Source organism: Pogona vitticeps, chromosome 4, assembly GCF_051106095.1.
Source record: "Pogona vitticeps strain Pit_001003342236 chromosome 4, PviZW2.1, whole genome shotgun sequence".
Taxonomy (NCBI): Eukaryota; Metazoa; Chordata; class Lepidosauria; order Squamata; family Agamidae; genus Pogona; species Pogona vitticeps.
The window spans coordinates 210,819,643-210,833,192 of NC_135786.1; the positions used below are offsets into that span (position 1 = coordinate 210,819,643).

The 13,550-nt window shown below is 40.7% G+C and overlaps 1 protein-coding gene across 2 annotated transcripts in view; it reads left to right on the plus strand.

Annotated features, from left to right (window-relative positions):
* The window catches only part of SLC26A7 (solute carrier family 26 member 7), a 125,850-nt gene that overhangs the window by 21,123 nt on the left and 91,177 nt on the right, over positions 1-13,550 (plus strand). Inside the window, exons 2-4 of one of the 2 annotated variants that reach the window (XM_020813789.3) lie at positions 1,469-1,553; positions 3,491-3,547; positions 4,762-4,997. In XM_020813789.3, the coding sequence (XP_020669448.3) occupies positions 4,805-4,997 (193 nt within the window). In that variant the 5' untranslated portion in view covers positions 1,469-1,553; positions 3,491-3,547; positions 4,762-4,804. The remainder of the gene's footprint in view (positions 1-1,468; positions 1,554-3,490; positions 3,548-4,761; positions 4,998-13,550) is intronic. The other variant, XM_072999109.2, reaches the window with a different exon arrangement.

The window sequence follows — 13,550 nt, forward strand, 5'->3', positions numbered from 1 at the left end:
TTTTAAAGAATAATTTTCAACAATAGTACAAAATTCTGCTGCAAGTACATATTATCAGTATCTGTTGAGTCAGTAGAACTGGGCATGCATGCACAAGAGAGGGGTAGATCCCTCTGGTAGGATGTATCTCCATCACTCATCCTGTTTCTCATGTTTGTTACTACCCATACCTCTTTGCATCCACTTTTATGTTTTAGCACAGGTAGTCTGGAGTCTGGGAAGTCATGGACCCTCTTAACCAAAAAGGAAACGTATTGTCAAAATCAGAATCCCCATTTTCAAAAGAGATGAGCAGCTCTGTTATGTAGTGGCAATTAGTTAGAATGTTATTCATTAACTAGTGGGATGGAGAAAAAAATCCTTAATGAATTTTATGAGTTTTGTGTACCATGGATTACTTGACTAGCACCTTGTTGCCTAATGGTTTCTGTAACTTGTAAATACATAGTGTGTACTTTTTCCAAAAATTCCATTGTTTCGCCTCTTCTTTGAAGCCATTATAAAATGTGCAATATTTATGTACCTAGGCATTTACACTGGAGTCATACATTCAGTAGAGTAGCATCTAAGTGCTTGGAAGATGAAATATGAGTTTAGGAACAATAAGGAAATTACTAGCCATTAAAGATATTTTTAAAATAGTTCCCATAAAGAGAGTATTTAGTGTGTTTGCTGTATAAAGAGCCTATAGCAGCAATACGAGATAGCAGATTAAAGGGCTATAAAATAAGACATGTAGCAAAAATCACACATTAAGAATTGTACACACATCCAACAGCATTTATCACGGCTAGAGTAACCATCATGCCAGATACTGTAGCTCCTTCACTATGCTATTGTAGTATGTTGGTCCCAATCCCCCTCTCCCTTTATCATGAGAACAACCTGCCTGTCTTGTTGTTTGCGGTGGGTTCCTTTAGAACTGCTGGCTGAACTTCTTACCAGGGCTGTGAAGTAAGTGCAGAGGGGAAGTGCAGAGTCTGTTCTTCCAACTGCAGGAAAAGCTAGATAACTCATCCTTTTGAGACCTGCTTTTCCAAGCTAGCACCAGGTCCTGTTGCCACAGATGTGACTTTCCCCAGGCTTCTGTTACTGCTTTTTGGCAATCAGCATGGCGTTGGGGGTGAAGCTAGTATCATTTCGGACACCTATTTGAGGTATTACAGTAGTGATGTATCCGCTTTCTGAAGGGCGGCATACACAAGAGCCAGTGTTAGTCTCCCATTGACTGCATCCAGTCCTGCTTGGCTTCAGTGCTTTTAGCCTAGCCATGACTTGAGCTGTGGCTGATACCTAAACTAAGCTGTCGCTAGGCTGGAGAACAGTGGGAAGAACAGGATGCTTTGTACTGCCAAATATTGAGGTGGAGTTTTGGCAAGCCTTGGGAAGAGGTGGGAGGGGAGGAGGAGCAGGGAAAGTTTGCGGTGGACGTTCGCTGCATTTATGTGTATTTGCATATTCCTTTCAGTTGGCACCTTGATCCTATGCAGCGTTCCTAACTCTCCAAAATCTGTGGGTTTTGGTGCATGAGTCGGCCGGTAAATGAGCAAATGGTGAGAGCAGTGCATTTCTTTCAGTTTTTTTACAGTGGTGGTGGTGGTGGAACCTACATATATTTCATGATAAATGCCAGAGATGTGGCTTTCTATACCAAGAAAACTACATCTCTGGCATTTAAGGCAAAAGGAAAAGACCCTTTTTTTTAGACTTCAGCTCTGGGAATCTCCCAGACAACATGGCCAACTGGTATTCTGGAAGCTAAAAACTGTTTCCAGATTTCATTGTTTTAAAGTGCTGTAGGGCTTACATCATGTGATGAGACCAAATTCCTTCACATTCAAACTGGTTTCCACCATTTGCATTGCCCCAGGCCAGGTGCTTATTAGAGCTGCCAAGAAATAGTTGTTTGATAACAACAAAATGATTTTATTCAGGAATTACAAGAGATGTTTCATTAAAAAAAAAACCACCAAAATCTTGCCCCAACTTAGCTCCACAAATTCATTAGCACAGTTACATCCTATTGCATTCAGTGGGTCTTGCATCTGATTAGACATCCATAAGATTACACTAACTCTCTGATACCTCACATCTCAGACTCTGTTACCTTGCTCATCTCTGGTATCCTACTTTGGGTCAAAGACAGTATCCTTAGGTTTTTGCATAACTTTCATATTCAGTCTTCTAGTTTGCTGAAAAAATTAAAAAGGTGAATTTAAATATGACTGAGATGGCTTTGAAAGAATCATTGCTCTTTTGAGCCATCCCTACATTTTGGTAGACAGAGTGAGGTAGCTGCCTCACGCAGCAATTTTGAATGTTATCGAAGCAGATTTTAAGGTCAGACTACACACAGTATGAAACAGTTAGTATGCAGCTAAGTATAGTTTTAAAACTTACTGATAAGCATGTGTAGTCCTGATCCATTCTGGAATCAGCACATGTGGAAGATATTTAAAGGGATGGCCATACCTTTTTTAATTACATTAAATTAAACATACGGCCATTGAGCTAGTAGAGTCACCCTTTTAACCCTCATGCAAGGTGAATTTGTGATTTGAAATGAAGTGGAAGGAAGTTTTATACTTGCCCCCTCCATGTGTGCTGGTCCTGATTCTAACCAAGGCCATATGCACTTATTTTACAGTATTAAAAAGGTGATGTCAAATAGTGTTGCATGTAACATAATACACCCTTACTTGTTATTGTTGTATTTCATTTTTCTTGCCAGGGCTCTGGCAGAATAACATGAATTTGTTTGCTTTTGCTTTATTTTGTTTTGTTTCTTTGGATTTTGCTTGAATTTCTCTGGCTTTGGGAAACTTTGTCTTCTTTCCAAGGTAGAGGCATTCTTTGTTTTGGTCTCAGACAGTAACATGTTTTGGACCACCTCTGATTGGGACACAGATCTGTTAGCCCTAGTATGACTTTATTGTGCTTCGGTTTTCCCCTCTAGTTGGCCAACCCTTTATGTAGACCTGGGTTTACCATCCCATAGGTTGAACTGGGAGCAACTGGCAGTCTCTGGTCTTTGAAGACTATATTTATACAGCAATAAAAATAATGATCTGCCATTAAGTCAACTCCAACTTACGTTGACTCTTTCCAGGGTTTTCTAGGCATAAAGTTCTCAGAAGCATTTCCCATTCCATTCTTTTTGAGGGCACTCTTTGACTGTGCAGATTGACCAAGACTATACAGGGAAAACATTATTTTGGATCACTTCCACAAACCCTTTAGGTCACTGGTTCTTAACCTTGGGTTACTCAGGAGTTTTGGACTGCAACTCCCAGAAGCCTTCACCACCAACTGTGCTGGCTGGGGTTTCTGGGAGTTGCAGTTCAAAAACATCTGAGTAACAAAGGTTAAGAACCACTGCTTTAGGTCATGCTGGGGCATTCTGGAAACTCTTGTCCCAAAAACAAAACTTGTTGAAGCTCTAGTCATTTCAAATCCCTCTTTGTCTCACTCACACATTATGTTTCTACAGGCACAGCCTGCAGGGCAAAATCTCCTCTTTGCAGTGATTCTCCTCCTTAAGCACAAGGTATGTAGAGAGCATTTGAAGAGGCACAAACCGTAATTCAGCCACATGTTTTGTCTGTTGAAGGTCTCATATTCAGTCAGTGGGACCTCCTGTTAGAAGGATCAGATGGGAAGTAATAAACAAAACACAGTGTGTCATAGCAGAGAGAATGAAAAGGCTACGCTACGTAAATTATCTGACCCTGCTCTAAGGCAACTATCAGTGATGGACAGTCCAGCTGTCCCTTTAACAAGTTTCATTTGCCAGCAATATTCAGATGGTAACATTCAGCACTTGGCCAAGATGACACTTACCATTCTACCAGCCTACAAAAGATTAATATCCTACTAAGCTTCATTTGAACATTTTTTTGCATATCCAACCTTTCTTAAAGGGCTAGGTCAGGATTCCCACGCACGCATCCTTGATGCTTGGCAACTTTGCCTTAAAGTTTGGACTGGTATGCCCCCATCTACCTGAAAGCATTTGCCAGTTTATTTTTAGCTGTTGCCAAGAAAGAGTAGGCAGTCTAATCTATGGAGTCCTGGTTTGTAAGGAAATACTTTAATTAAAGTATCACATTGCAGACAGGGGGGAAGTAGTGGGGGTGTGTGCGGAGGAGAGAGATCAAACCCAGAGTAATGAGAGCTAGGCAAATTTGCAGAACGTGTTTGCTAGCATCAGGGCTTCAGAGCACTTTTTAACGAACAGTTCAACCCTGGCTCTGGACAGGGAAAAGACAGGTTCTGTGCTGTGTTTTCTCTTCACACAAAAGAGACAAAAATTGTTTCTTTCCCCACTTTTTCTTTTCTTTTCTTTCCTTTCTTTTTTTTTCTTTAAGTGGTTGGCAAGGAGACTAGCTGGGCACTTCCTGATTATATTAGCATAGCCCATCCCACATCCAACATACGCCCAGCAATACCTCATTTTAATGCTGGAGCCAGGCCAAAAGTACAAGCACTACACTGAATATAAGGAGGGGAATGACTGCAAAGAGAATCATAAACTGTCATAAGGCTAGACCACGTTTCTGACTAGGGCAGGGGAAAAAAATATTAGGCTGAAAATGAGCAGCCTTTAGATATTTTCATGGTTGAAAGCAAACATACTGAGTGAGCCTTTGACAAAGAAAGGGAAAAAGCTAGCTGTTGCACAGCTCTGAGGCTATAATCTGATAGAAGTTGACGCTCACACCAGTTTGGTGCAATTCTTTTTCTTCTTCCTTTCTCTTGCAGAAAAAGGAAGAGTACAAAGGGAAAGGGACAAGTGGGATAAAGCATGACAGGGACAAAGAGGAAAAAGAAGAATGCTATCTGGAGGAAGATTCCCGCACTTCGCTATGAAGACTTCAGACGGTGGTGTGTAAAGAGGCTGCCTGTTTTGGAGTGGGCACAAAACTACAATTGGAAAACAGACTTGGTCCCTGATACAGTTTCTGGAATGATGCTGGCAATTCAACAGGTGACACAAGGTACTGTCTTGGAAATCGGCATTGATGGCTTGTATTGCATAAGTTGAGCTGCGCTACTGAATAGTGACAGCTCAGAGCCTCTCTGTTTCTTTCCTATGAGTTACTGATGGAGGCTGGCATCCCCTTGCCTGATCCTGGACCCATTATGTACACAGTACAACCTGGTGCATATTTATTTAAATCTGCCAGTTTTCTATAGTGCTTACTCCTAGGCAAGTATGCATAGGGATTTAGCCTTCATCTTGCTGCAATAAATGTTTTTTTTTCCTCTTCTTCTCATTCTAAAGTGGGGGAAAGCTGACTGGATGGCTCAATGGGAAGGGAATTAAACTACTTCTGAATATTCTCTACCTGGAAAACCCTCGAGAGGATTGTCATAAGTCAGAATTGACTTGATGGCACATTATTATTATTAAAGTGGGTGAGTGGGATATGGTGGCTTTCTGATCTAGTACTGAACCACACCAAAAGAAATATAAGTTCTCTCTATGTTGGTGTGTCTATGTGCACAATTTATTTAGTTATATGTATATTCTGCTTTTCCACCAATGAACTCAAGGCAGCATACATTGCTATTTCCCCTCAACCCCACTGAATGTTGTATGTGAAAGAGGTTATTGCTTGTCTCTCCTTTTCCCTTTTACCTGTGCATAGATACCATTTTTCTTAGCAAAGCCCTTGTTTATGAGATGAGACTCCAGAGTAATCATAGCAGCCTCATGGCACAGTGGTTCCACTGCAGGACTGCACCTAAAACTCTGCTCACGACCAGGTTCACTAAGCCTTCCATCTTTCTGAGGTCAATAGAGTACCCAGCTTGCGTGTGTGTGTGTGTGTGTGTGTGTGTGTGTGTGTAATATATCACCTGTGTCATTGTAAACCACCAAGATAGTGCTTTAAGCGCTATGGGACGGTATATAAGTAGCCCACTTTTCTTTATGTTTCCACATTCAATCTCTGTCCCCCGCAATTCAATGGTGTATGTAACAAACCCTTGTTAATCGAACTGCTTTCAACTGTGTTCGTCCTGTACTGTGTACAACACATCCATGGGAAGAGTGCAATTGGCATGACCACCCTTACAGGATTGATGTAATTATTATTGCTTACAGATATAACGGGTGTGAAGTATTTTGAAAGTTATGCAGTGATCTGTAAACACAGTGCTGTTTGAAAATCTGATGTTTCCCATTCAAAGTTTCTGTCACTTTTTCCTGTTCAGAATACACATACAGTACAAGGTGTTTGTTGTGCAGAAAACAAAAAATGCCTGCATTGTTCCCAACGTTATTACCTGACACTCCCATGAAAACAATATCCAACAAGCTGCAAAGGTTCTGGTGCTGTAAAAGAGTCTCTCTTTTCTCCCTAATCCTTATCTAACAAAACTATTGTAAACCAGAGTGGCATCATAAGCAATCTGATTACTGTAGGTAAACCTAAAGTTTAACAGCTTTTGGAGAAATAAAGATTTCTACCATCTCATGGCAATTTCAGAAAACCCTTCAATACAGTACCTTATGAAAATGGTTTACAAACCATTCACAAGCAAAGCCTTGTGATAGCTGTTGTCTTACAGATTTCCTAGCAGCTAACCATAGTTCTCATTCATGCATTGACAATTATAAGTGCTCCTTTAATTGAATTATTCTGCAGCTGGAACCAGCCGGTTTGTGTAAGTATTTGTGCTTTAGGAGTAATTAAGAACATCTGCATTTAACTTTAAAGACCTTAATGCTATAGTACTTTAAAGATTTTGTTTCACTGCTATACTCGTAGGCACAAACTGTAATTAAAATTCTGCTAATAGTGGTGTTTGAGAAGCCAACCAAAAGTAACAGGCAACCCTCGGTAGTGGTTTTCTTCAGCCTTTTTAAAAAACACATATTCCCTGAAATATCCTTGAATTTTCAAGCTGTCAAGAATCCAACTGATGTTCTTGCTGCACTGCTAGATGATTGAAACCTTTGGATTCAGAAGACAGCATCTCATAGATAGAGACAGGCTTCACTAGTTTTGTCCCACATGGAATATGACTCTGATTCAAGTGGTGATGCTTTACCTCATTCTTGAGGTAGTGGTTCACAATGAACAGAGATGTTTCTGGGCACATGAATGGTTCAAACAAGGGACTTGGGGTTGAATTAGATGTGTTTAAGAATGGTGTTCCTTTAAGACAGGGATCCCCCAACTTTTTTGCCTCCACAGACCGGTTTAGCATGGGGGGGGTCTGTGCATGTGGGGTAGGGGCCGTGCATGCATGGGAGGGGCTGTGCCTGCATGGGAGGGGCCATGTGTGGGTGGGAGAGGCTATGGGAGGGTCCATGCATGCAGGAGAGGGGCTGTGTGTGCAGGGGAGGAGCTGTGGGAGGGGCCTTGCATGCATGGGAGGAGCTGTGGGGAGACGTGAATGCTTCTGTGCATGCGGGGAGCAGGAGTTTTGTCTCTGCAGCCTGGTCCTGGCAAGGCCAGAGATTGGGACAGGTCCGTGGACCGGGGGTTGGGGACCCCTGCTTTAAGACATCCGTTTGTCAGAGCAGTAGTTTTTGTTGCATTTTGTAGTGTTTTTTTTATCAGTGGTCACTAAAACGTAAACACAGCCTTAATTTGCAAGTTTCTGTGATAGCAATGTTCTGAAGTTCTCAAGCTCTTGCTCTTTCTGTGTGGGGATGGATGTCTGACAACTCCATCATGATGTAAGAAGGGGTAAAAGAAGAGAAAAACACACTATAGTTACTTGCTGAAAATGCTTAGGCTGGTTCCCCCCAGTGTTCTGTTAACTGGCAAATGCCTTTTTTATTTCGCTAAGTCTTTGGCAACTAAGGCAGGTTGCTGTAGAAGGCGGTTTTAGGTGGACTAAAGCTTTCTTTTTTTTTTTTTTAAATCTCACTAGTGATGTGTTTGAATGGGCAGGGTGGTTCCTTGCTCTGGAAAAAGAAAACGTTTTTCAGATATCTACAACTTATGCTTTCATATTTACTTTATACCCTCGCACCATTACTTTTGAGGAATGTCATTCTGGCAAGGCCTATTGTTCATTCTGCCCTGGAACAGAACATTTTTCACTCATCTAAGGTCAAGATAATGATGAGAGACTACAAAGAAACATTGGGAAGTGGGTTGATGTCTGGAGCACATGCAGCTAGCAGGAGCATCAAATTTGATTTGGTTGGAGGGCAGACCTGCCCTTCCTCAGAAGAGGCAAAAGCACCACACCCAATTTTTAACTTTACACTCACTTTATTCAGTCCTTATTCTTAAGCATGTTAACCCACTGTTCTGTTGTCACTTCGCATGCAAGTAAAATGACAGGACTGAAAAACTACTCTTCTGTAGCTGCACTTCATATGAACCAGAAGATGAGAAAATCAGGGTTCTGACTTGCACAGAGAGCCTCCAGGGGTAGATTCTCTCTTCTGGTCACACCTTTCACTTTACAAGTGACTGAAATGATAATGGGGAGGTGGAGCTGGTGCCTTCCCCTTGTGTGTTGAGTAAACACAACTAAGAAGGACTGAATGAAGCTACTGAAAATGAATGGTTTTGGTGTAGGGGTGAAACTGCAGAAATATCAGTAGCTAATTAGTAAATACTGTATTCCCTTTCTATCGGGTACCCATTATTCCATGTCTTCCCATTTTGCCTGCCAAAGTCCCTGTGTCAATCAACTCCATGCTGCATTTAATCACCATTCGCCCATGCCCTCAGTAGTATTTATTTAAATAACAACATTTTTATCCTGGTTTTTTTTTGGAGGGGGAGGGAGTTTCTAGAATACTTTAAAAATATCAATATAACTTTAAAAAATTCCTCCCTTGTGTACTTAGGATCAATTCAGATGACCATAGCATGAAGGCAACCACAGGGTGGCCTGTGAAAAGATCACTCAAGGCAAAGAACTGTTCTGACCTGAATGTGGAATTTACTAGGATTGACAAAGACTGGATGTCATCATGGCTTTCCTTGAATCACTGACATTTTATCTGAATTGGTTTATAAGCCCTTATCCATTGTCATTGCCACTTTGCTCCGGGATTATATTTGAATATCTGAAAGGGCGCAATTTTTCATGGAAAAGTAACTTATTCATTCATTCATTCATTCATTCATTCATTCATTCATTCATTCATTCATTCATTCATTCATTCCCAGGGAGGGAGCCAGACATATTTCTGGGGAAAGATTTTTCCAGAGGCAAGGGGCCACTGCCGAGAAGCCCCGCTTTCTTGTTCTTTCTCTTCGGGCCCCCCTCGGTGTTAGCCCCCTCAACCTAAAGCCTAACATATGCCCTACTGTAAAATAAAACAAGATTTTGTTGAGAGACTTCTTTCCTAAAATAATTTCTGATTTGTTATACCCTCCCTGAAACATGAATATAATAAATTACACTCAATTTTAAGAACCAGAGAAATGCATCAGCATAGGAAGGTGGGAAACAGGACTGTCAGTCCTGCTGAAAGACTAGCTCCCCGTTTCCCTGGTTTTCCTCCTCCTTTTGTACTCCATCATTTTTTTAATTGTAATCCTGTGAACATGGACTTTCTGGGAGCATTTTTGGCTGAGAAACAATATAGCATTGCTTTAAATAAATAAATGAAGAAATAAGTGGCCATAATGGGTTGCAATAGCACTGTAAGAGGAATAAGCACAAGTGACCTTATTATTCATATCTGAACAAGAGTGATGCAAAGATAATGAGTACTTTCTTTCCATAGTCCCTATCAGAGAATTGCTGACACTTTACGTAAGCAGAAGCATAGCTTAAGCTGATAGAATAGCTCAGTGGTTTATGTGTCTGGCTGCTGAGCCAGAGGTTGGGAGTTCGGGTTCCATGCGGAGTACAGCCAGCCTGGGTGGCCTTGGGCAAGTTCCACAGTTGCAGGATGTCCCCAGAAGAAGGGAATGGTAAACCACTTCTGTGTATTTGCTATATGGAAAACCATGAAAAGGGTCATCGTAAGTCAGAATTGAGTTGACAGCACACACTGATGTTGATTTTAGATTAGGTTGCTTTAAAAAGGGGATTGCATTAATTTTCACAATATAGGATCAAGAAGAGCTATTTATACTAATGATAGTTATATCAAACATAAGATAAAATTATTTATTTACTTTGGTGTTAATCTAGCTATACTATGGAAATTGTTTGTGTAGCTTTGCTCGATATTCTTTGTCGTTGTATAGAAAGGGAAAAAATATCAGATTGATTCTCCTGGATCTCTTAGTGGCATTTTATATCTGTTTCAGTTGGGGTCAGACAGCAATGTATTGTGTTGATTCTGTTTCTGCCTGTTAGTATGTTAGCAGCAGGTTATGCTGGAGGATGGGTTCTTTTTGACCTGTAGGAGTTGACCTCTGCAGTGGCTTGGTGACTTGTTTCACATTAGGGATGACTTTACCAGTAGTTACAGTGAGGCAGCTACTTCAGCTGGCAGATACTGAGGGGCCCAGAGTGGATGTTGTTGTTGAGTGCTGTCAAGTCGCCTCTGACTTATGGTGACCCTATGAATGAACAATCTCCAAAATGTCTTGTCTGTCCTATTCAAGGAGAATTCTATTTTCCATATGATCCTCTCTGTGTCTCCAAGCTAGACTGTGGCCCATGAGTGTCATGCAGAATACCATCCTGTGTCAAATGTTGAAGTAATAAGACTAAACTGCCAGTTTTTTTTTTTTTTTTTGGCTTTTGTAGATGAAATTGAGGAACAAAGAGATATCTCATCTCTTTTGCCTCTGGTTTTGGGTTGGCCTCACCCCATATTTACTATCTGTATAAAGCTTACAAAGAGAGATGATGGAGTGCATGCCAAAGAACACAACAGGCAACTCATTATTTAGTGTCACTTTGCCTCTGTCATGTATGTGATTTGACTTACATGAGCATAGATCACCAGTAGTTTCTGGCCAATGTGTTAGCATCAGTTATTTTGTTTTGGAGAAAAAAATGACTAAAATCCTGTTGTACACTTACACAAAAAAACAAAACTTTTGGAAGTGAATTGCTGTAAGTTACGAAATCTCCGTAGACAGCTCAGTGTACAACATATAATATCTACAGACATATTACTCAACCCATAATTTTCAAGTGATATACTCTGAGCTTTGAAGTAAAAAAGGTACAAATCCTATCTTAGGTGGTAATATGGAAGAAGGATAACCTAGGAGATCCAATGTTGGGGCTTCTATGATAGCAAAGCTGAGGTTTGGATCATTTTGCCATTGCCCCATCAGATGATTCAGGCAGGCGGACAAAATGCAAAACTATGTACTCTGGACTGGGTGAAGCAGTTGCTAATGCAAATTTCTGGGAGTTTCCCCCCCCCCCCGACACTAAAACACTTAAAGCATTTATGGCTGCACCTGAAGACTGACAGTCTAGTGCAGATAATCATTAAACTGAGGATCAGACTGAACAGAAGACTCAAACATGGGTAGTTTGTCTTTGAATTTTTCTTTTATACTACATGCTTCCATAAAGTCTGTGTATACTGAAGGGAAAACAGGCATATGTGTAGAGTTGCTCTACCATAATGATTGTCTCAGGCAATAGGTGCTCATTGATTCCCAGAGATTGATCTCCAAATGGTCCTGTCTTTACCAGCCCTGCTTACCGTAGTTCTTGCACACGGTGGCTTCCATTTTTTAATGAAGCCATCTCATATTTGGTCTTCCCATTTTCCTGGTGCCTTCAACTTTTCCCAGCATTTTGAATGTTTTTTATATTTTCTTGATGTGCTCAAAGTATGATAGCCTCAGTTTAGTCAATTTCTTTTCTAGACAGAGAGTTCACACTTAATTTAATCCAGCATCCACTTATTTATCTTTTTGATGGCCCATGGTGTCTGTAAAGCTGTCCTCCAACCCCATATTTGCATTAATCAGACAAGACGAGTATCTCAGCCACTTCACTTTCATATGGCAAAATGTCTCTTAAGATATAAGTTGAAAAGAGAAGTTATTTTTTTTCTACATTTGGCAGAGGGACACAAAGCAGGGCAGAGTGGAACATCCTTCCAGATATGCTCTAGATAAGTTTCTTATTACTGACACACAGTACCTGGCATTTAATGATTAATGTTTTAATTTTAATTAAGTGTGTAATTTAATTGATTAAAGTTCAAAGTTGTACTTATTCATTGGTGATTCCCCAAACAGTCCTCTGACCAGATGTTCTGGCTTGAGGACAGAGAGATTTTATAACTCATGCTGTCCATGTTTTCTTCTGATATCACAACTACCTGTTCCAAGACTATGACTGCAAGTGCCAGGTGGAGAGGTTGGTCTTAATCCTTGGGTTCCCATGATGCTGACAATTTTAATAACATAGCTTTCTCCTCCAAAAGCTATAAAAATGTTGCTTTAATTCCAGATATGCAGTGTAATTGAAAAGAGGAATAAAAGGCATCAGTGCTCTTAAAACAAGGTTAGCTAGCAAAGAATCTGAGCCATGGGCGGTGTGACAAAGTCCATCTATTACCTAAGGTAGCTCTAAATCTTGTACTTGGCTTGTGGGTTTCTCAGAAAGCCAAGGAAATTAAGACTTCATGAGTTGGCAAAAAACTGAGAACTTGGCAGTCCTTCGTAGGCCGCTGTTGTACATGCTGGAAAGCTTGTACTTAAAAACCAGAGAAATGGATCATGTGTCTCCACAAGAGTCACATCCAACAGCTTCTGAAACTCCCAAAAAACCTAAGTGCATCAATTAAACTCCAGAGATCCCAAGAAACTTTCTTTGTAAATGCTCGTGCTTCTGCTATAAATATGCAGGATCTCTAATCCCACGACGTATCACTAGGAGAAAGTTAGAAATGTTTACATTCCACTGAAATCATGTGGATTTACATGCTTAACTGTGTATTCCTAGGTTTGTCTACAAAGAGGTAAATCCTGTTCAGTTCCATTGGGCATGGTCCTGAAAGGACTGCAGCTTAACTGTGTGCTTAAACCTGATCTGATTTTAATTTGATTTATTTATAAATACTATCTTTAGTTTGCACCAAGATGCCCAGAATAGCATGTGTGGCACTCCCATATGGTCTTTCCATCTGAGCCCTAGGTTAGACATAGTTTGCATGTTGTTGTTTAGTCATTAAGTCATGTCCGACTCTTCGTGACCCCATGGACCAGAGCACGCCAGGCCCTCCTGTCTTCCACTGCATCCTGGAGTTTGCTTTGCTCCATTTTAAAGGCCTGAACTATTCAAAACATCTGTGGGCACAGAAAACTGCTCAGCTTTACAAAGCTTCCAATAAATTAATGTTGTTAGAGTTTGTGGGGCCTGAAAAATTAATGAGAATGATGTCTTTGCTTTCAATAAGATAAAACAGGAGGTAGGAACCACGTTGAAGACGACAAATGGGAGAGATGAAGCAGATTGGGAGACCCATTCATGAAATCAACAAGGGTTCTCCAATGATGCTTCCTACTTTGGGGGCATGATTATTTTAGCTGAAAATGGGATGGATCTTCAGAAGTTAATTTCTGGGTAGTTCACAAGTTGATTCATGATCCATTAAGGATGTTTCATCACAAGGGATGTGGTGGCGCTGCGGG